The 27,998-nt window shown below is 44.5% G+C and overlaps 1 protein-coding gene across 1 annotated transcript; it reads right to left on the reverse strand.

The window, feature by feature from the left end:
* Positions 1-27,796, reverse strand: igsf9b (immunoglobulin superfamily, member 9b). The gene is made up of 22 exons (XM_061071868.1): positions 27,699-27,796; positions 21,792-21,881; positions 19,864-20,070; positions 11,478-11,624; positions 10,044-10,195; positions 9,729-9,846; positions 9,196-9,337; positions 8,673-8,818; positions 8,390-8,532; positions 8,155-8,295; positions 7,947-8,063; positions 7,708-7,858; positions 7,478-7,589; positions 7,195-7,370; positions 6,857-7,089; positions 6,544-6,628; positions 5,847-6,017; positions 5,654-5,690; positions 2,020-5,340; positions 1,687-1,856; positions 1,292-1,503; positions 1-1,070 (listed from the first exon to the last, which is right to left on the reverse strand). The coding sequence occupies exons 2-21, from the start codon at positions 21,844-21,846 to the stop codon at positions 1,304-1,306; spliced, it is 6,024 nt and encodes a 2,007-aa protein (XP_060927851.1). The 5' UTR covers positions 21,847-21,881; positions 27,699-27,796; the 3' UTR covers positions 1-1,070; positions 1,292-1,303.
* Between the last annotated feature and the right edge of the window lie 202 nt (positions 27,797-27,998).

Below are 27,998 nucleotides of genomic sequence, written 5' to 3' on the forward strand. Positions count from 1 at the left end.
TTCATTTCAAACATTTTTAATCCTCTAATCAGTTTTGTCTGACAAGCTCGTCAGCTCAACCCTTTCAGGGTCAATCATCCAGTGTACGTACGACATTAATACAAATAAGGCAAAAATCTTTTCCCCTTGTGTTTTTTCCTATTTGACCGCACGGGAAAAGTTTGACAGAATCAAGTGGAGTAAAGTTAAATGTTTTCATCTGATGGAATGAAGAAGAGGAACAGCAGGGAGCATTCACATTAAGGTACATATAAACATTTGTACATTTTGAACAAATAGGGGCTATGTTAGGTGATTTGGTGAACTAAGTCTTGACAGTTGAACATTACTGCAGGAAGTCAGGTACGATTTCAGGGAACCAAAAGGTCATGTCAAATAAACAACTTCTTCTTTTAAATATAGAAAATAAATGTTTGGGGGTGTATTAAAGTTGGGTGATAAAAGCATTTGTAGTACAATTATCAGTTACCTAATAATGTGATCTTTAATTACTATTAGTTAAGTACTTGTCATACACAGAGGAGGATGGTGGTGAAAAGGTTGTGAGCACAGGCAAAATGTTCTACCTCAAACAGATCATCAACACGAATCTACGTAATTGTCATTAGCATCATTTTATTTTTAAAGGGAGGCCTTTGATGCGACTGACATTAAGATGAAATTCAGCCCTCACTATGAAGCTTTTATAAAGCAGGGCTTCCTCAACTCTCAACAGGACAACTGTCTTCGTAAAGTGTGAACATTCCATTCCTCCAGGGGGCGCTGTGGGCCTGATTGTCATGGTATAAAAGCAAACTCCCCCCAAACAAACATGCTTCTCAGAAAAATAAATAATCCCATCCTGGCTTCATTTTGTGGAACAAACATGTCATTGGATATTAACTGAGGAGCTGCAGTCCATCACATTTGATGCAATACAGAATACATAATGTCCGACATAACATTGAACAAGAACTATAGACAACGAATGATCTTTGACATGAGAAAGCTCCAGCGAGGTGTTAATATCCAGGGCCTCAGTGCTGTCGTCTGTTCATTAAACTGCTATTTACGATCTGAGTTAGATGTATCTGTGAAGACAAAGGCAGAGAGCAACGCAGCGTTAAAAGCAATGCACCCTTAAAAAACAGGTTTAAACAGTTTAACTATAAGTGATCAGCTCACATTTTGACATGTACAAATTCACTGCACATAGATGATACAACAGCAGGCAAGAAAAGGATGCAGGCAGGCGAGCAGTGACAGGTGGAAAAATATGGAAAGAGGTGAGAGGGCAGGCAGAGTAACGGACCAGGTCAAACTGCTAGAGCAGTGCGGAGTTGGCGTCAGAGTCTGAATCGTAGCCCGGGCTGAGACAGGGCTCACGGGAACAGACGGATTCCTGAGCCCGCCTGTACTCTTGGTACTCCTGCCGGAGAGCGTTGAAGCGCGCCTCGCTCAGGGAGCGGCTGAGCCGGCAGCGATGTGGGTTGGAAACTGGCGGGCTGGGTGAGGGAGGTGGGCCTGGGGAAGGCATCGGGAAGAGGAAAATGCATGGATGGGCACGTCATGGGAAAAGCTCACAAAAAATCACAGCACGAAGGCACAGGAGGAGCACATGCATCATCAAGCATTACACTCACCATGAAACATGCAACATCCAAAACATCACGCATGAGGGTGTTCAAAAAATGAATAAATGATCACCTTTCTGTTGCTGGTCCTGGACGCCACCTGCTTGATCATATCTGAGCTCGCCCCTCCCTCTCCGGGAGCTCACTTGTGACAGATCAAACCTCATGGCGTCCAGGACCTCCGAGTCCACGCAGGCATCAGCAGAGTCCCATTCATAACTTTCATCTACTGATGTGTTCCTTCTAATGAGATGGACAAAATAAAGAGGTCAGAAAACAGTCATGACAAAGAAGAAACAAAAACCACTGAACTGATTTCAATTTGGAAACACAAATGAATCCCTCTGGCTAGGAGACACTCCAGTGAGTTGGTTGTTATTGTCCAGGTGTGGTGGCGACGTTTCACCTTTTCGCTCTCCTCTCTGGCAGATCCATCTCAGCTCTGTGTCGCTCACCCTCCTCCGTCGTCTCCGGGGAGCTGAGCAGTGTGGGAGTGATGGACAGGGAATGATGGAAGAGACCAGCGCTGCCTCTCCCACTGCTCTGACTGGCATAACTGGCCCTCCCGCCCTCCCTGATCTCAGCCTCCCCTCCCCTAGCCATCATCCTGTCTGGCTGTCTGTAACTCTCTCCCTCCCTGGGCGGGAAGGGGGCGTAACAAGGGGAGGGCCAGCTGATGCCTCTGGGCAGGTAGGATCTTGGAGGGCCCCTCCTGGGGTCCATAGGTCTCATGCTTTCCACTCTGGAGCCGGGCCAGTGTTGGTACTGGGGCACAGGAATGCAGGACGGCATGGGGACATATTGATGCTGGGAAGACCTCAGAGTCTCTTGGTAAGAAGGAGACCACCTGGAGGACTCGGGAAAAACAGTGGCTTGCCGTCTTGGATCGGAGGGTTCCAGCATTGGGGAGATTGAGGTGTTTCTCGGTGGGTACATAGCAGGAGAGAGGTAGCAGGGACTAGCTAATGGTCTTTGTGTGTGATGAGGCCTCTCTAAGCTTCCTATGCTAGGCCGTCTGAGAGGGACATACTCCCTCCATGAGGGGCCAGGCCTGGGAAGGTAAGATGGATTACGGCCCAAACTGTGGGACTTCACCCTGACATCTGGGTTCGGGAACTCGTCCCAGTAACTCCTCTCGGAAATATATGTCCTGGGGCTCTCAAAATGCTCCCACCTCTGTGAGCCTAAACTGATGGATTTCTTTAGGAAAGGACGAGGCGGTCCCATGCCTGAGAGCGTCCTACACGGGCCAACACTTATAGATTTCCTAAGAAATGGCACAGGGACTTGATTAATCCGGGACGCAATGTTATTAGTCCTGCTGCCCTGAGGAGCATGTCTTTGGGATTGCTCTGGTAAAGACTCACTACTGTCTACAAAACCCCAGGAATGTTTTGACACTAAATCTGCCATGCCTTTTGCCGCACTGAGCAAGGTGTGAGCTGACCTGGATCCAGGTCTGGATCCAGGTCTGGATTCAGGTCTGGATTCAGGTCTGGATTCAGGTCTGGATTCAGGTCTCTCTGTGCTTTTATTCGCAGCCCGCATTTGTGTTTTCTCATCATAGAGCTGCCTGCTTGTTTTCTCTGGACCATGTGATGAAGGTCTCATTTCATCAGGAAATCTTACTCTGTGTGAAGAATCTCGAGTTTCAACATGGAGCGAGCGTTTATGGCCTTGTTTTCTACAAGAATCGATGCCGGGCTCTGCACCCCCACCCCCTTGGATGTCTTTAACATGAACCTCCCAGTTTTTAGGAACTACGTCAGGCTTTCCCACCAGTGATGTTTCTGCTTTAAGTGCTGAACTTTGTCCAGCAGTGTCCGTTACTTCAGCTTCTTCCACAGGCTCATCCACGCTCATTTCGATGAAACCTGGAAGGCTCAGGTACTCGAGAATTGCACTTGTCTGCAGCGGGGGCACTTTGGGCGACGGGGCAGCAGGTTTGACATCGAAGGACTCTGACATTCTAGGCACAGAAATTTGGGACTGATCGCTCTCTACCTCTTCTACGAGGGTTAGTGTGGAAAGAGGGCTGGGACTATCCGAGAAAAGACATTTGTCACTCCTCCTGGAGCGTGTTCGGACACCCTCTCTTTCTAAGTCTGAATAAAACCCAGAGCTCAACCGGCCACGAGTCTCTCTGTCTTTGGCCTTTGCCCCTGCATCCTGGTGTTCATAGGGCAATGTAGGATAACTTGAGGGACTGGAATCCCTTTTGGCTGTGTAGTCTCTAGTTCTGTCGGGCTGATGATATTGTGGTGAACTTTGCGGCCTCTCACTGTCGCCTATGGGACCTCTGGCAGCAGAATCCCAGGGCTGATTGCCTGCATAAGCATATGAATGCCTGAACCCTGAGGAGAACCCCCCGGCCTGCGTCCTTTCTTGTAAGCCCTGCTCCAGCTCTCTCCGAGGACTCAGTGACCGGGCTCTGGTTGGTGTTTCTAAACACAAAACGGGCGAGCTTTTTGAGGCGACATCAGGAGAGAGCATGGGGAGGGAGGTGTTCTGGGTGCCCGGAGACGAATCAACTGCCATAGAGTCCTCGGAGATTTCCCTACATGTGCGAGGATGCTGTGACGTGGTCTCTCGGGGGCTCTGTGCAGGAACGAGGTTGGTAACAGCGGTCACAGGACTGATGTCCCACTGTATGCGAGATGAAGGGAGCCGGTCCATGGGACTGCTGCTCTTCCCGAAGTAACACGCCTTCCGATAGTCAGATACCCGACTTGTCTGGCCCGAGGGCCTGTGTTTCTGTCTGATAGTAACATCTTGTGGCTTCCATACCGGCTCTTCCTCTGCATCTCTGTCTGTTGTCTGTCGCTCATCTCTTCCCCGGCTACTGCTTCTCTGATCGGCTGTATAGCTCTCTAGCTCCCTCTCCATTTTCTCTCTCTCCTTTGCCAGTTGCACACACTTACTAATGTTATCCCTCTCCAGCCCACTGTCTAGCTGTGAAACCAGGGTGCTGTTATTAGTCAGCTCACTTTCCATCGGCTGGTAGCCTGAATGGTGAGGTCTATCTTGATCTCTGTCCAGGAGCTTTGTTCTAACGCCCAAACCGGAGAACAGATCTTCGCTGTGGCCAGGCATGCGATGTCTCCTGAGGGAATCGCTGGGTTTTTTCTCGCTGTTGTCTGAATAGAAGCTGGCTCTTTCAAGTAGAAACTCTGAGCCTTGTTCATCGTCCGAATAAAAGCAGCCCTGACGGGAGAAGTTTCTGGCCATGGCCCGTACCCGGCCAGGTGAAGCAGGAGGTCTGTTGAGCTCTTGGACGTCCACAGTGAAAGGAGAATCCTTCCTCTCCTCCTTCTCTGAGCTCAGTATGCTTGACTTTGGTGAGTCCCTGAGTGACACCCGGTTGCTCCCTGAGCCACTTGCCTCACCATTCATATGCAGGACATTCTTCTTCAAGTTTTTATTATTTAAATGACTGGAACCCTCTAGCAGTGGTTGGATAATGAAGCGTCCGTCTGGCCCCCTGGAAATAGACTCCAGAGCAGTTGGCGAGGGAGCCTGAGACCCCAAGTGACTCTCAAAAAGTGTGTAATGAGGTGGTGGAGACGAGTTGGCGAGGAGTTGTTTCCGCTGGTCATGATATTCCCCACGGCTGCCTTTATCGAAGGAGGAACGGTCAGACTGTGAAGACGAGGTGGGGAAGAAGGGAAGTGGTGGACACAGCTTCAGCTTCAGGACACTGTCTGGGCTGCTGGGAGGCGAGCGAGCTCTGAGAAAAACAAACACAAGAAAATAACTTAATACAACTTTATAGTACTGTGGATTATAACAAAAAACAATTCAAGCTGCAATCTGTAATTTCCTGCGCATTTATACTACACTACGCATAGTTGAGATTGTACTCAAAATGTAATCAACTACATAACACCTACAATAACAATTCAATACATTACATACAACATTCAAGCTTAAATATGTATAAACAGAGCTGCAAAGGCAGCGAGTAATAGGGAGAAAATCACATTTTCAATGAGGTAACAAAAATGTTGAAAATATACAGGTGTATTTATGAGAAGACTTACTCTAGAGATGTGTTCTTCCGGAAGGAAGATGGCAGATCTAAGAACAGGTGAGGAAAAGATACACATTTCAAACAGTTGCACAGTTGAAATTATCAAATCAATATGTATTTAATAAAAACTATTTCCCTTTTCTGGACACCAATACAAACAGATACATATTTTTTTGTTTTTGCATTGTGTTCTGATGTTCTACCTTTTCTTCTCTTCCTGTGACGCTGCCGTCTTCTCTGACTCATAAAGCACGCTGTCACCAAGGAGAGGATGATGGCCACAAACAGGAAGCACACTCCTGCTAACACTCCGGCCAACAGGGGCTCAGGGATGACCTCCAAGAAACTGGGGCGCAGAGGGTAAATCTCCATCCCTGTAAATAGACCAGAGTCAATAATGATACTCGATTTAGAACCTCACTGCTTTGCGCCTCTGCCAACCGGGCTGCAGTTTACATGAATGGCTGTCCAGACTTATAATATAGAGAATTATATATCATTATAGTATAGAGAATTTAATGAAACGTTTTTGAGTGTCTTATGTAATTATTAGGATTATATTAATAGAGTTATGGTAAAAAATGTGTTGAAAAAAAAAAACCTCCCGAATTCCTTAAATGTTCCTGTTCACAATAATTGGACAGACAAGAGGACACGGTGACCCTGACCGTTCACCAAAATACAATCAGTTTATCCTTGAATTCAATAGAGTGCTTGTAACATAATTAAAAAATGTCCCTCTTCGTGCTCCTGACAACCAGACAAAAAAACATATCTATTTAGAAATATGGCTGAAAACATATAGTCTCCATCCATATCTGTTGCCAGCTAATGTTTAAAAAATATCCAATAATAAACAGTATGTATGTCAAAATTGGTTATTCTTACAAAGCCACTTACCTATGGTGGACACATTGACAGCCTCACTGGGTTCACTGAGTATTTTGTTGCTGCAAGACATCAGCCTCAAATCATAACTGGAGTCCTGAGGAGAAAGAAATATGAGAGGTTTAATTTAACTCCTCAAAATGAAAGTACAGACTAGCGTTGAACATTTTCCTTATTAATTATAACATTAGTTTGATATAAAGGTTTCAGCACTAGAGCTGTTTCATTTGCATTCAACAAGGCTTTGAAAGCAGGAAACACGGAGGGGACACTGATTGATGTTTGGAAAGTACAGATTCAAAGTAAGATGAGAACATATTATTACCCGTATCAGTCCTTGTACAAGTAGTTCGCTCTGATTGGCACTGATGTCGTTGCTGAGGATGACCCAGCGGCCCTGATCCCTGCGGACCTGCAGCACATAGCCTGTCAGTGGAGAGGATGGCGCCTCTGGAGGCGACCACTGGAGGAGGACGCCTTGTTCAGTGCAGTTGGCTGACAGGAACGTGGGAGGATCCAGGATTATGCTGTCAGCCGTAGGAGGTTCTGTGGGCACAGCTGATAAGAAGACCTGATATAAGTTCATACTGATATAAAAAAACAAAAGAGTTATATAAAGAGCAAAGGAAACTGAAGGTGAAAAACACGTTCACATGCACAAACCTTGTGTTCGCACAGAAACAATTTCGCTAAAAGGTCCAGAGCCAAGTTTATTCTGAGGTAGAACACTGAACTGATAGCTGGTGCCAGCGAGTAATCCGGTTACCAGAAGGTAATTTTTGGATGTGGGAACAGGCAATGAAGCCCATTCATGTTTCCCCCTGGATGCCTGCTTCACCCTGAGAGAAATTTAAAAACAGACTGAATCAAGACTGAAACTATAAATAACATTGAATATATAAAAAATACAATACTACAAAATAAAAGTATATTATATGTCACTGACCACACTGTGAACTTTTGGGTGTATCCTCCATCAAAGCCAGGCACCCAAGATACGTTGGCCTGGTTCATCTCCGTGGTTACATATACAGAGAATACAAGATGAGGACTGGTGCCTGAGGAACAGAAAAAACATGTTTGTAAGTTTGAACTGTTGACAGTGCACATGAATACCTTCAGGTTAAGGGTCATAAATCAACAGAAAAGTTGTAGAACGTAGGTCAGACCACTCACCCAGCACCATGACCACAGTGCCTGCACTGACTGTCGCTACGCGGTTAGTGGCCAGGCACTCCCAGCCCCCCTGGTGATCTTTACTGAGGGGCTGCAGCAGGAGGGAGCCATTGGCCAACACACTGAATGGAGATCGAGGGGTTGCGCCAATCTATCAGGAAAGACCACCGCAAGTTAAATAATGAATAAGTAAGATGTTCCTCTGGAGTGACGCTTGAGTTGGAAATCTCCTCCTGTACCTTGCTCCAAGTTATGTTTGGAGCGGGGTCTCCATTGGCGTCACAAGGGATGATCAGCTCTCTGCCCACCTCCTGGACATACTCAGGTTGAGGAGGCACTCGAAGCGATGGGGGGTCCTGAAGGAGGGAGGAGGCCTTGTTATATCTGTGCAACGATAGTAAAAAGTTTCCTCTCCACCTAAGACAGTGACAAGAAGTCCAGCCTTACCTTTAGAATGACTTGTGTGGGTTCAGACTGGCCCATGGTGCCATAACTGTTATATGCAGTGCAGGCATACATGCCAACAGCATTATCATTGGCTGTTGCTATGAAAACGGAGCCCTCCGAGTTTACCATCCAACCTGGGAACTGGAGGAAAAAAGGAGAAAAAGATATACCGTGACTCCAAGACATCCATGGATTTCCCCTCTTGATGGTTTTATTTTTACGGCACATAACTCACGTTGTCAAGATTTAAATAGTTTCCATCTTTGGTCCAGTTGACATACAGCACAGGGGGGTCAGCCTGGACAGGACAGACAATGACCCCCTCCATGCCCGCAGGCAAGTATGTTTCCCGGGACATTCGGCCAACACGTGCAGGGTCTAGGGTAACGGAAAAAATGTTGATCACAAGATGTAAATACAAATATTTTATTTCAGGGCATGCTGGGAAATGCTCCCACCCTAAGAATCTCAACTTTCAGGTTTAAAGAAAATTGGTGTGTAATTGATTTAACCCTTACGTTTCACTTTCAGATGTGCAGAAGCAGAGGGTGGGGTCAGTATCCCATTAGTTGGGGTACAGGTGTAGTTGCCAGCATCTTCTGGGATGAGATTAGGGATGAGAAGAGTTCCATCCACCAGAACTTTCACTCTGGATTTAAGGGACCTAAAATCAAAAGAGCGAATAGCTATTGTTAAAAATGTATCATCAGAGCTTTACTTTGGTAGATGTCACCTTAATCTGAACGGCAGGATCCTTATCTCAGGGTTATAATGTGATCATCACCTAACGATTTAATAGTCTTATAAATAATCTAATTAGAATTGATGCATTAGCACCATGCTTTGGAAATACATCTACTTATTCCATTGTGCGTGGCACAAGTTTAGCAGCACCAAGTCAGAAGATCTCCCTTTAAAAACAGCTCTTTGTGTTCCATTGGAGTAAATAAGCATGTGTCTCACTATGCTTTACATCAGGCAGAAGAACGATGTTGGAAAAATCTTCTGCTCATGACACTGATATCTTAAACTTGGACTCACTCAATATGGTAAACATTCTGTCCGTGTTTCAACCACTCATAGGTGAGATTGGAAGGGTAGGCATCAGCCTGGCACTGCAGAACTCCATCCTGGGACATGTTGAGAGTGGTGTCCTCTGGGGAGATGATGATGATTGGAGGACCTTTTTGGTAAAGGGAAAAAACAAAACACGGATGTAAATAGCAGTCCTGTCTATAGAGATATAGTCAGTAATGACCGAGATGAGTAGAAATATAATTGTTGAGTCTTGTTTTAAACCATTGCAGGGCAGGTAATAGACTGTAGGTGGCAGTATAGACTGAGTAAACACAACTCTTCTAACTGTAGCGGGATCAGAAAGCTTTAAAGCAGACAGAGATGAGAAGACAGGTTCACCTGTGTGAAATAACTTGTTCATGGAAAATATGTGTGTTTGATGTTATTTTCAAAAACACAGAAGCTGTTTCTTGTTGCCTGAACATCAAAGTACACGTTTAAACATGAAATAACCCAGGATTCTTTCTCTCCCCCATGATTGACAGTTCATCACTGACCTTTGACCTGCAGCTGCAAAGAGTGGGTCAGGTTCCCCTCTGAGTTGGACACGTGACATTTGTACACTCCTGAGATATTTCTTGTGACGGAGGCCAAAGACAAGGTACCATTGAGTACCTAAAACGGAGGGGGGGAGGATAGGAGGAAGAGGATCAAAGAAAAAGAGAAAGGTTAGAGGAAGATTATGGAGCAGGCACAGAAAACAACAAAGCAGTTTTCTTTCAAGGAACATCTAAGCTACTGCTGCTACAGGAAATGATAATTAAAAAGAATTTAGTTAAACACAGCAAATGCCATCTGTTAATCCTCCTCACTTTTATTTTTTCATGTTTCTCAATTGGGCTCTCGTCTTTGTGCCAGACAACAGTTGGCCGAGGGTTGCCATGGGCTCCACAGCTGAGAGTCAGCGAATCTCCGAGCAGAACCTCAACAAAAGTTGGCGGTTTCTTGATAAACACAGGTGGAGCTAGAACAGAGAAAGAAAAAATGAAATAGTTATTTTTTATTTACATGACGTGAAAGACAGACACTATCACTAACTTGATTTTGAGCTCTCAATGCATAACAGTAGAGCCCAACTAAATCAGCTTATATGAGCCTTTCACAGAGATATCTGTATCTGCGTTTAAGTTATCCTATATGCACCAATATGATTTAAAAACATTTACAAACATGCATCCATGTGTACATTTTATGTTTTAAAATTATGTTTACTGTCTTGATTCAACTTATAAACATTTGGCTCTGCTGTCCTTTTATTTATGTCAAAGTTAATGGTTAAACTCTAAAATATCAACCCTCAGTTGCATTTCTTTGTCATAAAGGTTTGATAAGGACATCTTACGAATCATTGCCAATTTTTTTAAATATATATATATCAGCCAATATATCCGTATTGGTAATTTTTTACTCCCCATTGTTGAAATTCACACCATTCAAACTCTAATCCCCAGTCAACCACATCATTCCCAAATTGGACAATATCTCAATATTGTCCTGCAACAGTTTCCTAACATTTGGTAAGCAGATTAAGATCAACTCATATAAATATATCTGGAAGTTGACACTTATTTCCAAATGTGGCATTTTTGAGGATCAGAAATGAAAAATGGAATAAACTTGAGGAACCACCAAACCTCAGCAAATGATAGGTCATTGTGAGAGTAGAACACAGACCCAAAACTGCCATGGTTATTGTTTTATCTCCAGTGAGACCACCCATGATCAAAATATATGTAATCATTGAATTGGAGAAAGCTTAGAACAAAATATGTGCCAGGTTAAAGTTTGGGCTTCAGATTTCCTGGGTATATTCTTCTCATTTATTTTGATGAAATCCAAGACATGCACTGATGTAATGCAACCTGATGCAACACATGTAGTTCAATTATATCATATCCATGCTTTATACTATAACTGTGTGTGTGTGTGTGTGTGTGTGTGTGTGAGAGAGGGCGAGAGACAAAGCTATTGAAATTAATCTTTAGCTCACACAAGCAGCATTTACATTGTCCTGCTCGTGATATTCTTAAAACCACTTATTCATCATCCAGGCTCTGCACAGACAGAGACAGGAGGATGACATCACACAGAACCTCTTCATGCACTGCAATGACATTCAGTGTGCCAGGGCCAACAGAATCACAGCCAACCCCATGCTGTGGCTGTTCTAAAAAAGGGGACAGTGCCAGTGATGAGCAGCGAAAGGAGCAGCTCCTACGTCTCTCCGAAACCCTGCAGTGCTGCACCTGTGATGGAGAGGAAGGTCCATGTGCCATTTCGAAAGTCGTCTGTCTTGCTGTCCAGGAGAAGGATGCGGCATTCGAACCAGCCCTCGTCCTCAAGGGTCAGCCGTTCCACCAGCAGGGAGGCACCCCGGGTCAGAGACACGCGACCTGTGGGTGGAGGGGGTGAGGGTGGGAGGGCCAAAAGGGGAAAGGCCGGAGAGAGAGAGAGAGAGAGAGAGAAAGAGAGAGAGAGAGAGAGAGTCAGTCAGCACACAGACACACACAGCCAGACAGGCAGAGTCAGCACATGCAGGAAGAGGGCTTACCACGCAGAGGACACAAGCATCCACTGTCACAAAAGGCCACAGTCAAAGTCATGGACCTAAAGCTCACCGACCCCCCCACACAGTGTGAACATCGATTGGAGCTCTAATGCTCGTAGCTAATAAGCAGTCACATAATTCAGATTCATGAAAATAATAGAGGTGGCGGACAGAAGATGCAGTTCAGAGGAGGAGACGTCAGCGGCTGTAAGTTGCGGTGAAAGTACGCATGAATCACTTGAGTGATGATTGTAATGATATGCCAGATTACAGCTGAAGATGGTGTCCTGTCATTTCGGGTTTGGGTGGTGGTGGAGCGGAAAGCTAGACTGTGCTTGCCAGGAATTCCTGAACGCGGCTTTATTTAATCACCAAAATAGGACAAAAATATGTTCGAGTTAGTTTCCTTCTTTTTATTTCGGTGATTTCTTTGCTGAACACTTACATAATGAGATCTGTCCCCTATTGTTGTTAATCAATGAGAGGTAATTGGGCAGAGATGAACAATAATTCATGAGACCATCTCAGACATATCTGCCAATTTGATAATGCCTAAATTACTACTCAAGATGGACCATGTGTGTGACACTTTTATCAGTTTACCAGGTAACATTTCATGTTCATTCACATTTGTTTCAGAGGGATTTATAGACAGACTCTTTTCTTCTATACTCTGAACAATAATCCTGTGACATCGGTGATATGGTTTTTCAGGTGACATTCTGATGGTGAAGAAAATGTAAATTAATGTTTCAAATATTAAAGATAAATAATGTGTGTCGTGGCGGATGCATGCTCGGAACTGGTGTGGGAACAGCCTCCAGCATACAGACTCACGATCACACACGTTTCCCTATCACACACACCTATATCCCCCTCCTCCCCCCCCTCCCCTTCCCCTTCCCCCCCCTCCTCCTCCCCCTCCTCCTCCTCCCCTTCCCCCGCCTCCTCCTCCTCCTCCTCCTCCTCCTCCTCCTCCTCCTCCTCCTCCTCCTCTCTGTACTTCTCACAACTCCTTGTCAGGCTTTGAAACTTGATCTGTTGGTTGCCTGGTGACTACAGCCCGGTACTTTTCATGGTACTGAAGTTACACCCCCCCATCCTCTCCTTTTATTCTGTTTCTCAATGACCCCCCCCTTCAATCTCAGAGCTTTAAACGACAGGAAGATGTGTGCAGGGGGGTGGGGGGGCGGACACACACATTGCTCATACCAGGACCTGGAAAAAGCAGTTTGAAAGTAAACAGAGAAATTCGAAGTTTCCGGCCTCATGTCATTCTTGCTGCCAACAAGTTGCAAAGAGTTTTGAAAAATAAAAAATAAAGCTGCAAATAGAGAAAAACACTCTTCAGTCAATTTTTAGGTTGAGCACAGAACATCGATTCCAGAATTTATATTTTGTTTATAACACAAGATAATTCTTGAGTTCGCTGCAACCTTGAAGCAACAATATCACCAGAAACACAATATGCTCACTATTCACACGGTTTCCCTCCGGGCGGCTGTGACGGGAGCAGAGCCTGGGAGCTATAGGCAATTCCCACAACTCTCTACATGCCCCTAAGACACAGTGAAACACACACTGAGAGGAAAGACAGACATAAATAGCTAACAATTAACCCTGCATTCCTGACTGGGGCTGTTGCTGTGTGTAATAGTTAGGCTTAATGATTGACTGACCTACAAGACAGAGCAGAGTTTGATGGGCGGCGCTCACTTAGAGTCTCCATAAAACGAATGCCAGTGATTTCAGGTCAGCATCTTTTCAAACTAGTGGGTAGGGCTCGGAGAGAGGAAACGTGCAGATGGATGATAACAGGTATGGTGATAACTATAGGGATTTTACTTTTATCTCGCTGTGAGGGATCCTCCCTGAGGCGTCCGTTTCCTATGCAACCTTTTCCCATCCTATGCGGGTTTCCCTGCCCACTGCAGAGGGAAAACACTGTCATGTGCAAAATCATACAAACCCTCTTTAACACACCTAATCCTCACGTGGCTAAATATTATGGTATGCTTAAAGATCACGGTGGCTAATAGCACCTCTTGTAATATTTTATAACATGAATAAGGCACAGTGTGTGAAAATCCCACCGACTGACCGTGTGGCCCTGGTCTCGTGGGTTTGGAACCATGTGGGTGAGCACACATGTTGATTTTCAAAATTGTGCCCTGCCCCCTGGGTTTCAATGAGGGCAATTCGGTTTTTCGCTGTCAAAACACTTAACCCTTTCCCGAGATCTGCCTCTTGTCCATCACTACAAAGAGACGGCAGCCCCCACTATTCTCATTCTCTGAGGTAACCATAGTGATGCGACCAAGGAAAGCCCGGGCTATAGGTTTAGGTTTGAATCCAGTTGCTGTAGAGACGCAGAGCGGTCAAACATGGGCAGGGGCGGGTCGATTACAAGGGGGAGGGGTGGGTTTCTTCCGTCACATATTTGAAAAATTCGAAGAAAGGGGAAAAACATGTTTGTGTTTGAAAATCCGCCTCAGTGACGGATCCACAGCACATGAAGCAGCAAAGGGAGAGAGAGATGAATGAGAGGCAGGGAAAGAGGGGACTTTGTTTTCCTTTCAGCCTGCGGTCGGACAAAAGGCCGACGCTGGGTGACAAATGTTTCTTTATTTAAATTTCAATGTCGCATCTCTGGCCTGGAAATGGCCTCAAATACAGCACTAGGCAGGAGCTCTGCCCCGAAAGATTGTTCACTAAAAAGGTTGTTTTCCTCTCTGATGCCCTGATGCACATACACAATGAAGATATGCTGGAATAATTGAGCACGAGTTGATAAATGATCAACAAGATCAGTAAAAACCTGTTTCTCAGACCAAGAGGAACTGCATGAGAGGTTACTGCGAGGTTACTTGTATTGTGTGCATCGATAATCCACTGACAACAAATGAGATGTTGACCTTTCTGACCTCGGTGCCTCGTAACTCCCCACCAGACGCATTCATCACTCGCCTTGGTGCTACATTAGCACAATGTCCACGAGCCCTCCTCTAGAGACAAACATTATTAGTTTCTAAGGCGAATGGAGGATGGCTGAAACAATAGCTGCGGCTCCTTTCTCGTCTTACTCCTCCTCCCAGTTTTTTCTCCAGGAGCTATCACATGACAGCTCCAGTCTACCTTAAAACGAGCCCCTTGTTTCCGACAGGTCAAGCTGGTGCAGCCAAGGGTAGAAAATGGAAACGCTAATCCATCAGAGCTGTATGAACCCTCTTCATTTTGGTGAGAGTCAGGTTCTGGCCCAGAGGGAGGCAGGTTAGGAATAACTCAGTTTTAGAGCCGTGCCATCGGCCAGGAGCTGGTCTCGTCTCACGCTTTCTGAATCCACAATGCTTTTTATTTTTTTTTATTTTTTTTACAGACAAGATTAATGTGGCTTCTCTGCAAGTGAAACCACTGCAATGCAACCGAGCTGAGGACACCACACCACATACATTTTATTCACATAGTTGTTGTTCATTTTTAATCCTGTAGTACACTATGTGGTGTATTTGTATTTATTTGTGATGCTACTAAAGCTGCAGCACACGGCTTTTGTGCTTACAGTCAACATGTGATTTTTGCATGCAGGCTTCCCACTGGTAAATACTGACACAGTAATACATGGGGTAAAGTGAATTGCATGTGATACAATAGCAGGGGAAACAGTGGAGGAAGAAAGATTATTCTGTTTGGAGAAGCATCAGCACTGCTTTTCTTTGTCCATCATTATGTGCATAAGAGAGCCAGGCAGCGGTGCATTGTGGGATATGTTTTGATTTGAATACAATCATAAGTCTGGGACCGGCCCCCGTCCTCTGACAGCTCACCCCTCCCACTCCCCCATATTTCTCTCTTCAATCCTCCTGTCTCCCTAATCAGTTTAACCCTCTTATGAATAGCTCTTTGTCGTGAGATAGATTACAGTTAACTCTGTCCCTCTCGCTCTGTCCGGCACAACCCCTGCACCGGCAAACACACACATCCCACGTGCCAGATTTCACGACAGCAGCAACTTAAGTCACTGCATGAATCAGCCCTTATACGTGATCGCAATCGCAAATCAAAAGTGTTAATTTTAATATTCTTTAAATCTGTGAAGTGAGGTTACACTAAAGCTGTTCTTAGACTATCCCTGAACTCTGGGCATTTAGCAACAAACGAGTCAGTTGCTCCAAACATGTTCCCGATACTTCCCTGCCAGCCCTCTAGATAAGATAAATATCATATTTAGGATGGAAAACCTGTCCCATATGTGTAGAAGACATTAAATATGTCAACTTGGAAAGCTACTGAGATTCAAGAGCTTTTGGTGATACAGGCCGACGCCTTTGTCGATGAGCTGTAAGCAAAAGCATATGATTTCCACAGCAGACATTATACTTCATGTCCTGCTTCTTGCCAGGCGCCCTCCCGAGCTGCTGGAGCATTCAGGCTCACTCTGACAATCTCCTGCTACGTTCCTTAAAATAAGCTCCAGAAAATAAGTGAAATACAGTGATACAAATCTGTGTTTGAAGTGTTTCCCAGTACAGAGCTCTGGCTTTGTTTTCTTGTCATAACACTGATGTTAATAACTGTCAGTTGCCTGAGGGTTTCCTTGATTGAACTGACCAATACGAAAAATGTGCCCGTAAGAATAACACACATCATAAGAAACGATCAAACTTTGTCAAAATATTGTTGGAAACGTTGCTAGAAATTAAGCATGCTTTTTCTAAACTCTTCACTCACAGAAACTAATCTTAAAACAGTGGATTACTTCAGCTGCTGTGCACACAGACCACACAAGGACTACACCTCCACAGTAGAGCAGAATTTAATATGAGAGACTGACTCATGCTCTTTGAAATGAAAACTGGCCAGCGACACACCTACGGCATGAGGTAACAGGGGCCTTTGTAAAAACTTGCTGGCTAACATGAAATTCCCAAGCAGCAGCCAGCTATTCTTCTTTCATTCGCTCATTGTTTGCTGCTGCACATCACTCTGGTCTAGTTGGAGCAGAAAAACTGGTTGGAGATCATAAAGTGAGTTTCACCTTACAGCCACTGGAGTCACCAAATAGACTCATGTTTGCTAAAGCGTAGCTGTTAATTCCACTTTAAGCTCCCGAAAGGAAGTTCGTGTGTAATGGGAGATTGAAGTCGGTGTGTGTGAGTGTGTACGTGACTTGTTCATGTGAGAGACGAATGCAGCCCTTAACTTCTCCAGTGTTCCGAGGTCACACTGAGAGCGCGATGGAGGCCTGCTGAGATCTAGAGGTTTTGCCCATTGTCGTTCTAACCTCAGGTCGGAGTTCCCTTCTCACAGTCTCTGCAGATTTACTTCAGCCCGCAGGAGACATTTGATCTAGCTCTGCAGCAGTAAACCATCCTGACACGGCTAGACTTCAACATATTGTCTCAACAAATACACCTCAAACAGACTATAATAGTGTGTCAGTCAGAAATTATTCGTCTGTTTCCTCTTTGTTTTGAGTTGACTAATGTTCGGGCCTGCAGGGCATGCTGGATGTGGGAGCAGAGAGGAAGAGGGATGAGGGGCACTAATACCTTCCTGATTCACTTCAAGGAAACAAGAGAAAGCTTTCTGAGAGCGAGACATGCTGGTGTCTCACAGGTTCAACAGAAGGACGCTGCTCTGTGGTCCTGACACTCCTCAAAAACAAAGCACAATCTCCGGTACACCTGATATCATATCAAACAATTATTTGTTTAATGGACTGAAATAGTCATCTAAGTTATTGCCTGTTTCTTTTCTTTCATGTCAGCTTCTAAAAGTAGCAGACAGCATCAGTGTGTTTGAGACCAATGGCAGACAGCATTTTGGAAGGCTTTTTATAGTTTTATTTTAATCTACCTAAATGGGAATCCACAAAAGGAAGAGCAGGACAGACTTTGAATTAATATTACATATTCCTGTCCGACACCCTACTCAGCTTTATTGGAAGCAGCTATTATGCTGTAAATCCACCCGAACAGTGAACCCTACAAGTCGCTGCAAATACCCATAATTCATTTTTTTTAACTGTTTCTTGATCTTTAACTTTGAAATCTGAGCTCATCTCTGCTCTCTGGTTCCGTTTTTAGACAAGCCAAGACAAATATCTGAAAATGGCTGCCTACTTGATTGTCATGTGGGTTAAATCTAAAATCCCCCAACCTTTTAATTTGAGGGTAGAATACATTAGACCCACAGCGCTGACACGCTTCACATGCTGCCATCTGCCTCCAGTGGGAGGGGAGATATGAGGATCTGAGGCAGACAGGGGTAAAGCCCACACCAGACAAGTACACATAAGGAAAATGGATATGGAAAAAGGTGGGGACATCCCTAGCAATCTTCTACTCTGCTACATCCCTGCAATGTTGTTTACTTCATTACAACCGCCTATGCATCAGATGACTGCCCCGAAACAAAGACACGGTTAATGGCCTACAAGGATTTAACATGCCGAACACATGTAGCCCGACTGTGGAGGCAGTCTGTTTGTGGTTCAGCACCAGTAATCCTTAAATGTGGTTCCTGAGTTATCGTGACACTGCAATCATGTTTCGGAAAAAATATCTTTCGTTCTCTGTGGGATCTCCAGTTAAAAAAAGTTCTAATGCGACAAATGTAGGGGGTGTGGTTTACGGATGGTTCCCTGTATCACTTCAGTGACCTAGTTGGGACAGTATGGGATTTTGGGTGTCCCAGTAGCCTGTAGTCCTGTGAGCTTTGGCAAAGCAAGGCGAGGTTGGGATACCCCTCTTTGTCTTTTGTCCTCTGGTAGACAATGACAGGATTATAGGGCTCCAGCAAGAAAACTCCCATTATTCCCAATGCTTCATCCATCCTCCTTCCAGCACAACAATCTCCTCTTACTGGGTCACCCCTCAGCATACTAATAAAACACTGTCATCAGACCCCCAGGCCCCCAACTAGACTCCTAATCCCCCCATGCACAGTATTACTTGTACCCCACTTCTTCTTGCTCAGCTACCCCACCCCCTTTTCACTGCCTCCATTAAAGCAGATGCATTCTTGCTATAGCCCTTCTCCCTGCAGCAATATAAACAGTGCAATTGCAGTCTAGAAGCAAACAGACTGAAAACAGGGATTTGGGGGGTTTGGATGGATCATTTACTGTTTCATCCAAGCCTCCCTGAGCCAGGTCTTCACGAAATCCAATGTATGTATCCTCCTCATATCTATCTTAGCCCACACAAGAGACAGATGCTTGTAACCCAATGTGAGAGAGAATTGCTGCCACATGTACTCACCCAGTCATCAAAATCTACTGAACTATAATTACATAAATCGGTCAATTGGCAGTCAGTCTTTGGAATGCTTTCAGAAACGCGCTGGTATGATACTGGCATTTCAAAGCCTGCATTTGGGCTTATGTGCCATCAGACTGCTAAAGCAATCCAAAAAAGGATTCAGCCAAAATAAAAAGGTCCAACAGGTTTTCTGCCATACTAATACTACTTAGTCTGTCCACACGAGCATTTTGGCTCTGTATCAGTTTTAATCCCATCCATACTAACACGCCTGAAAACACATGACCACTAACCTACACTGGGCTACACTGAGCAACAGGAATTGCTCTAATAGTAGCTCGTCTCCTGTGTATCGTTGTAAAATGCAGACTGTCACTGCACAACAGCTGTTAGCAAAGACAACAGAGTCAACAAACACTTGTAATTGATTAACCATGTTTCTTTTTACACTGTCACCCGAGGCAAATGCTGGTTGTTTTCTTCTGGAAGGGGGACATGTTTTAAGAGCCTGACAAATTGCCAGTTACGTCAGGACTGAAAAGACCCAATAAGCAAGCGGTTGTGAGTGTCTACATCATTGTTTCAAAACGTCTCAGTTTATGACCGTCCAGACTAAAACGCTTACTAAGTTAAATGGGGCCAGCAGCCTTTCCAATCTTCTCAGTTCTAGCTACTGTAAAACTCTACGCATCTGTAACAGAGTTTATGAATTTTCAAATGAGTTATATGGTTTTAGCCTTAAATGGAATGCACTTCTAGTCCACTATAATCAGTTTTTTCTTTAAGCAGATGTGTTATTGAAAACATCTGTATAATGCTTACCCTTATAGTTTGGATGAACACGAGGCGCATACACTCCAAATTTGATGAGGATGGGAACGCTGTAACCAAGGCGCACCCACTCCACCACATGTAGAGGGAAGAGGTTTGGGCTGGTGTCTTCTGTGGATGTTGGAGTGAGATTGCAGGCCAGCTCTGCAGAGCCCCCCACTCTGGCACGAACCAACGATGACACACCTTGAGACACACCTGTGTAGACAACAGCATAACAGCAAGATGAAGTTGGAGAGACGCTGTAGCAATTTGCTAAAACAGAGAAGTTAATAACCACGTATTGCATGTTAATATCAGCCTTTTAAAAAGAGTTACGGCTGCAAGAGAAGAGTTACGGCTGCAAGAAAAACCTCTCGGGAGTTTTGGGGTTATTGATTCCTGTGAAAATGTTTCTATATGTTGGGATTTTAGTCACTTTGGGGTTAGAGGATGGAGCTTGACCACATAGGCAGCGGGAGATCAACACAGAAATGTTGGTGGGAAACTAACTAAGAAGCGGCAATGGATCCTTGAATGCTTTGTTGAACTGGAAAAGCCTCGAAGCCAAACACTAAGACTTCCACAGAGAGTTGGCTGTTACACGCTGGGCCATCAGAGGGCGTGTAAAACAATCATTTGCCATTTGGTGACAAGAACATGGAGCTGCAAAGCCTGCAAACACACGGCAATCCCATTAGTGGCACCTGGAGCAGCCTCCCCTCTCCTTCGCTGCCATGTGCTCGCGTGGGTGTGAGCACAACTGGGTGCCAGTGTTTGCTCTGCTTCTCATCTGGCCTGGTGATTACTTTAATCTCAGATGGGGGGGAGGAGGGGGGCTGATACTCTGATGCAGGACAGCAGGATGCTCAGTGCTCTCTCCGGCCGACCTCCCACCACCCCCTGGGGTCCACACATGGTCTGCGGACCAGCACAATCAATCCCACCAATACCCCCCCTCACAAACACATGCACGCACACACAGACGCGTGCCTGGGGTTGGGGGAAGCATAAATCCTGGATTGATCTAAATCCACACCCAGATATTATTTAAGTTGGATTTTGGCCCCATTCTCCGATGCCCACTCATGTGCTGAAACCCCCCCTCTTTACTTTCACCAATGTAAGGCAGTGGGAGCTGTGCCAAATTCATTATGACTGTACATAGGCAGCTGAACAGCGACATATGCCAAGTGTTTGCATTGCTTCACCATAACAAGTCTTACTGATGTAAGTATACACTCAGCTTCTGATGAAGAAATGCAACCAAATAGCAGACAAATGAAGAACTACCAACCAAATAAAGATAGTCAGAAAGTTGTTAACTTCTAGTCAAAACAATTTTGTGACTTCACTGAACAAGTTTTTACTTTTCAATATGATTTCATGCAGTTAGTAAAGCAGCAAACTTTAAAGTTGACAAAAATGAGGTAAATGTGCAAAAAATGGAATTTAACTGAAATCAATTAAATTAATAATACAACATATTGTAGTGAGTGTTTTGAGTAAGTCTTGACAGATTAATATGAACAGTGACATATTATAAAGGGACACCTTCATTGTGATTTAAATCTTTACGAAGCACATTTTTGCAAAGCACATTTTCAGAATGTTACATTATTGTGTCTCCCTCAATGTGTAGTTGATTTGCAATGATTTGTAAATTACTTGTTTTATTGTGCGTGTCATAATATAATGATAACTCCAGGTTGACAATCTTTTTCTGCAAAATGTCTTTTGTTTTAAAAATATGAATGCATTTTGTGAATTGACATTTTCCTGAAAAGCAATTTATTGTTAAGATGAGCAGCACCAAATGCTTTGATGTAATTAAGCTGTATTACAGAGAAATGCCTAAAACAGTTTCAAATGGAGAGATGACTTGTGGAAATGAATTGTAAATCTATGCGATGGATCCATATTAGCATTAGCATACTTACTTAGCAGACAGATGGCTACTGCAGTGGTGACAAGCCACCGTCTCTCCAGTCCCATGGCCGTCCGTCACACTTCTTCACACATCTCCCGACCTGAAAGAGACGAGCACACATCCCGTTTACTCTTCAGCACAATACTCCTGTGCCATTCACAGATCCACCACCGCTGCACTAGGACATCCCTCACATCCCCACTCAGACTAATGTAATCCCGCAAGTTAACATCAACTCATAATCCAACAACTACACCACATTCCAGATGCTTCTTGGTTAATAAATAACTGTATTCTTTGAATACAGTTAATCCTCTGGAAAATTGCATGTCTGAGCTGTGGCTGGATTAAGGCAAATAGGCTATTGCAACATGTGCTGCACATAGACAGTAGGGCACGAGATGGCAGAGAGGGTGCATCCTGTGGAAGTTTGCTTGTGTTTGTGTGTGTGCGTGCATGGGTGAGTTTGGAGTGTGTGCACGTGTGTGTTTGTGCATGTGTCCACACAGAGCGCCTATTTGAGGTTCCAAGTGTATGTACAGATTAACCCGGAGCTTCTGATTGGTCCAGCTCATCCAGAAGGTCTCGTCTCACGTTAAATAGGCTAACAGCCATTGACAGGAGACACAAGCAACATTCACAGGTGTGTGACCACGACACCAGATGTGTTCTTATTACGTGTGCCTAAAAAATGTATTTAAGTGGCATAAGTAGACTGCCATTAGATAACTTACTCAAGACATGACCGTACATTTCAAGCGGCCAACAGCAGCCTATGTGGTTCACATGACTACTCCACTAAATACACAAAGAGCTCATGCGAGCGCACCAGCACGACCCACTGCTTCTCATCTACTAATGAGCCCCACAAACAGGAGACCACTTACCTAAATTGTGGACCTACTTCACAGACTGACCAGTAAGAACAGCTGCGGCAACTCGTGAGGCCCTCCACCTCAAATTGGATTAAAGGCACAAGTTTAAGTTTTTGCCCTTCAGACATAATAGAGTCACTCCATTCAGTACCCGTAATACCAGCTTATTACTTTAAGATCATTTAGGTAATATAGGAGGGAGGCTATTCTTGGAAAACAGGTAGGTGTTGGTTTTAAGAGCTGATATAAGCACAGATGTGCTGCAGCAGCACAGGGATCAGTGAATCGTGTTTAGTCTCTGAGAGGAAATGTTTGTACTGGAGTATTTACAGAACAGAGCAGGAGAAAAGGTGCGTTTAATTCCTCTCACTTGACCAACACAGGGTGGGGACTGTTACTGTTGGGGCTGGGCGTTAAAGACAGTAATAACTTTAGTTTGGAACCTTTCCAGAACAAGCAGAAAGATGAAACTAAGGTTAAACAGTCACTGATAAAGAGTGGGACAAAAACACATTAGATAGGGGTAAAGCTGGTGGAGAGGGAAGGGCAGAGGCACACAGAAAATGAAAGTGCAATGTTTATAATGAGGAAAGGATTATTCCCACTGAGCAATCATTAAACGCTCAGTTTGAGTGTAAGAATAAACAGAACTCTTATAATAGCATCAGGAAATGAAGCAATACATCTTTCCAGTCTGATCATTAGTGTGACACCTCACTGCGTCATCCCCGCTGTCGTCTTCACAGTCATAATAATGACATGTCAGAAATATATCTATATAAATTCTAGCCCATATCTGGACCTGAAGTAACCTTTGACAACCACGGAACATAACAAACCTTGCCTTTGCTCCTGCCTGCGCTTCTGTGCTTCCACACCAGAAATGACTTGTGGGAACAGACAGACAGAGCAGCGCCCACACTGAGCCGGCATATTACAGAGGAAGCCTGGGGGGGCTTTGTCTGCAGGTGCGGGAGTAGACAGAAGACAACCAGGTTATTTCCTCAGGCAGCAGAGCAAAGCAAGGGGCCGTTTAATTGATATGTGCACAGAGACGGCCTAAAAACAAAGGTCCAGGTGTTTAAGATGTAACTGACAAGTCAAAGAAGAGTCAAAAGCAACATCTATGACTTGTCAAAGATTTATGGGACTGCAAATCACACATCATCACTTACGGAACTGTAAGCAATTATGATCTACATCTCATAATTAACTTACAAAGAAAGAATAAAGTGGATTACCGCTCCCATTTAACAGTGAGGGCATGCACCACACATACTGGTGCATGTGAGAGGTGCGAGTGGTTTACCCCGACACGCTAATCTTCTCACAAGGGTAACTGAGGGAAAGTGGACATAATTAGAGCCGCTGTTTGCAAGTCACACAGCAGTAGTGGGAGTCAATCACATTACAGAATAAGTTTTAGTATGTCCGTCCTTCACTTGATACAAAGATGTGGAAATAGACACAACTTTGATGAGTATGAGTTTACCGGGATGTGTTAAATGTGACAATACAAAAACAACACAGAGCGACGACTAAAGAACCCCAACATGACTGTTCGAATGGCACCTTCGTATCATTAGGAAGGTGATCACTGTTATCTTAGCAGTAAGTCTCTGCCTTAGCACACGGCACTTTGCTCTGTGAGGTGTGCAGCAGACTACTGCGATGTTACACTGGATTTCATTGACACAAATTGCTTTGGATCTAGTCATGGCTTTGCCTTCTGGAGGGAACATTTGTAACACCCAGTCTAATCCTGCCCTGCTGCTTTGAGTGTTAATAGTGTAATTTAATTAGAGACCAAATTGGTGATTCAAATCAAGGACAATGTCATCCGGATGTGCAGTGATCAATCACTGGCAAAAAACAGTCACTAAAACACTTCAGATTATTCTGCCCACTAGAATTCCACAAGATCAGCTGGTGGGGATAGATTGGTCAAACTAGCAGTTTGGGTTTTCCACATTTTACGGAGAACACACGCCATAGCCAACAAAGACAACTTGGTTTTCAAGCCAATGAAATAAAATGATAAAATGACATTTCACAGTCTGGTTCTCTCATCCCCATGTCCTTAGAATAAAGGCGAGAGACTCACTTCAAAATTTGAAAAGGCCTCAAAATATTTTGCAATACAGGGGTCTCCAGAATCATATCATAGATGAACTTGTCTTGCCATTGAATTAAATGTGTTCACCCCCCATTTCAGGCATTAAATCCAAGTACAAAGCTGAATCCAAGCTGTCAGCTACAGCAGCTGGTCAGCCTGATCTCTACATCTCCTCTGTATCACATTGGAATAAGCAGGTCAGGAGGCATGTACATTGAATAATGCAAAACTTCAAACTTAAGACACACTTTATAATTGTTTACACAATGCAGGAGTCTTGTTTTTCAACTATCTTGTCCACTTGGTACGTGACAAGTGAATTGTCAGTTTCCCCTTTTAATCTAATTTATTACCTGAAACATAGAAAACTCATCACAGAAAATGAACTTTTGACTCTAGTGTGTGAGTTTCTGTGAAAGTGTGTGTGATCCCCTCAGTATCTAAGGAGAGCCACGGGTGATGCTGGTGACAGATACAAGTCCGATAAGCAGTAGCATTACTCTCTTAATAATCCCTGTTAATCCTGACACAGGCCATAGCTTTGGTGCGAACTAGCCTGGGGCAGGAAGTACAAGTGTTTCCCCAGCATACACTTTGCAAAGAGGTGCACTGAGTAACACAACCGAACCACAACTTAAACAACAGGTCTACATAAATGGTACATGTGAATCGCAATCATTAGCACAGGAATAGATTGAATACCACCAATTCAAACATGACTGGTTAAACCAGCCTTTACAGCACAGGGATCAATTCATGGATTTTGTCCCTGGCACGGCAACCTAATTTAGAAACTGCATTGACTTTTGACAAAGTAAAGGAAATGAGCTGGGCACACACTGGGCACGGGAGCGGAGCGGTCTCGTGAGGGGAAAAGCCGGCTGTGTATGGATTAACACACTGATCATTGGTAACCCAACACATGGCGCTACAGGGAATAACGATATTGACTCCTGGCCAGTGGTTGAATGTTTACTCACACTGAGCAGCCTGGAAGCAAGCGAATGCTGCTGCAAATGAATGAATCTCCAACATGCTTAAAGCAACAGTGGAGTGGTTTCATGTTTTTTGTCTCTCCCGTGATGATTTAATGTAGCCCAGACGTCTCAGGGGAGCAGAAGATGACTTGAGTCTGGTGAAAGCTAAACAGCTAACATCCCTCTTGCAACTCCTGAGGCTTCCCTGCCCCCAACTCTCAGGAACAGGCCAGTCCCATAAAGCTAATTTCAAGGCAAGTCACCGAGAGGACCTTAAGGTCAAAAGTTACAGGTAACGACCTCTCAAGCTTAACCCCAGTGTTGAAGCATGGCACTGGGTTCATTCTGTATCAGTCAATGAGATGCGATCTTAAATGACCACAACAGACCCGTTTACGTACTAAAGCTAAACATGTTCAGACGTTCTCATTTCTTTATTCAGGACAGCTGTTACTGAGCAGACGTGAGGGACTCTTTCAGACAGGACTCCACTGATGAGACATGTGTTTATTCCTTAGGATCCCACACGCTTTAGTATCGTGTCACTGACAAGCATTCACCTCAGAAAAAGTACAGACTATATTTTAAGATTTTACAACAAAGAAATCTGGAGTAACCACTTTCAACTCATGAATAATTACTTCCCCAATGCAATCAGTTTCCTGCAGCATGACAGTATGCCTACAGGGCCCGGCTGGCTGCTTGGTGCTTTGAACAGCACAGCGCGATAATGAAATGTCAAGGCCTGATGTAGTGTTGATATATGCTGGATATAACTGTGTGGCACCGGAGCTAAGCTCTGACAGAAAGGACATGGAGAGGGTCCTGCCAGAAAAATACAAACCAAATAAATGATTCATAATCTGTTACAAAAACAGACTTATGATTTTGTGTTTGCAAGGAGCAGAATGGAAGTAGATATTTGACTCTTGTGTACCTTCATGACAATATAACAAGATGCCAAATGCAACTATAAACAACCTACAAGCTGATGAGGAATGGAGGAAGTTTATGAGCTGTGTCCATGTCCACATGGAGTCAGATGATCCAACACAGGGGATTACAGGCATCATGGTGTGTGGTGTGTGCCTCTGTGCTCCTGTGTCCAGCCAATCAGAGTCAAAAAGCCCAGCAAAAACAAAGAGAGACGCTTGAAAACCAGTAAACAGCAGAAGAAGAAAGCTGCTCTCCTCTGCACCACAACACCCCAAATGAGGCTGAGACCAGCACATCGCAGCAGGCGAATAAACAAACAGTCTGGTGCACATGCAACAGACTCACGACATAAGCTACACGCTGTTCCAGTGAGCAGTGACACCCCCTCCCCTCCCCTCCTGTAAAACAAAACAGGTGCATCTTTTGTCTGACAGCGAGTCAGATACAGGCAGAGAGGAGAGAGAGGGAGCCCTTCATAAAAAAAATATTACAAACACACACTTTCGACTGACTATTGTTCTTCTGACTGTTTTTTAATCCAGGGAACAGAGTTCAGGTTTGGGCCATTCCAGCGTGTTAAACCTATTCACTGTGGTTTAACAGTAGGGTTTAACGCGAGAGAGAGAGAGAGAGAGAGAGAGAGAGAGAGAGAGAGAGAGAGAGAGAGAGAGAGAGAGAGAGAGAGAGAGAGAGAGAGAGAGAACCCACACTCACTAGGGCGAGATTACAAATGGCACATGTGATACACAAAACGTAAACAAAGGCAAAATGCGTCATAGTGTTATTGCTACAGTGTATTTTTAATGAGGACACACTGATGTCACAGCAATAGTGCGAATAAATGATCATAAAAGACCAAATCACACAGGATCACTATCAAGAGAGAAATGTGGCAGAGATGTGCGTGCAGTGTATAACTGATCTATAATCAATATCTATCTCTATGTATGATAATTAGATGTTTTGTGTCTTTAGTAGAACGGACTGGGACAGATGCTCTGGCAGCTTCTCACCTTACTTGAGGCACTTTTCACTCGCAGCTGAAAGTGCAACCTTTCAATCCATCGGTGCTCCTCGTTCACACTCGCTCTGCAGAACACATGGAGTTCGATCAGAGGAGACGACTTTCTAAATCAATGTAAAGGAAAGGAGAGGAGACGGATCTGCGTGAGGAGCAGGTGGGTCACATCCTCTTGCTCAGTCCGTGCCTCGGAGGAAAAGAGGAGAATCCAAAGTGAGTCCTCAGGGTCCGCGGTTAAACGACGGCGTGGAGGAGACTTCAGTAAAATCCATGAAGCCAGGACACCTTCTCC

This window comes from Limanda limanda, chromosome 5 (genome assembly GCF_963576545.1).
Source record: "Limanda limanda chromosome 5, fLimLim1.1, whole genome shotgun sequence".
Lineage (NCBI taxonomy): Eukaryota > Metazoa > Chordata > Actinopteri > Pleuronectiformes > Pleuronectidae > Limanda > Limanda limanda.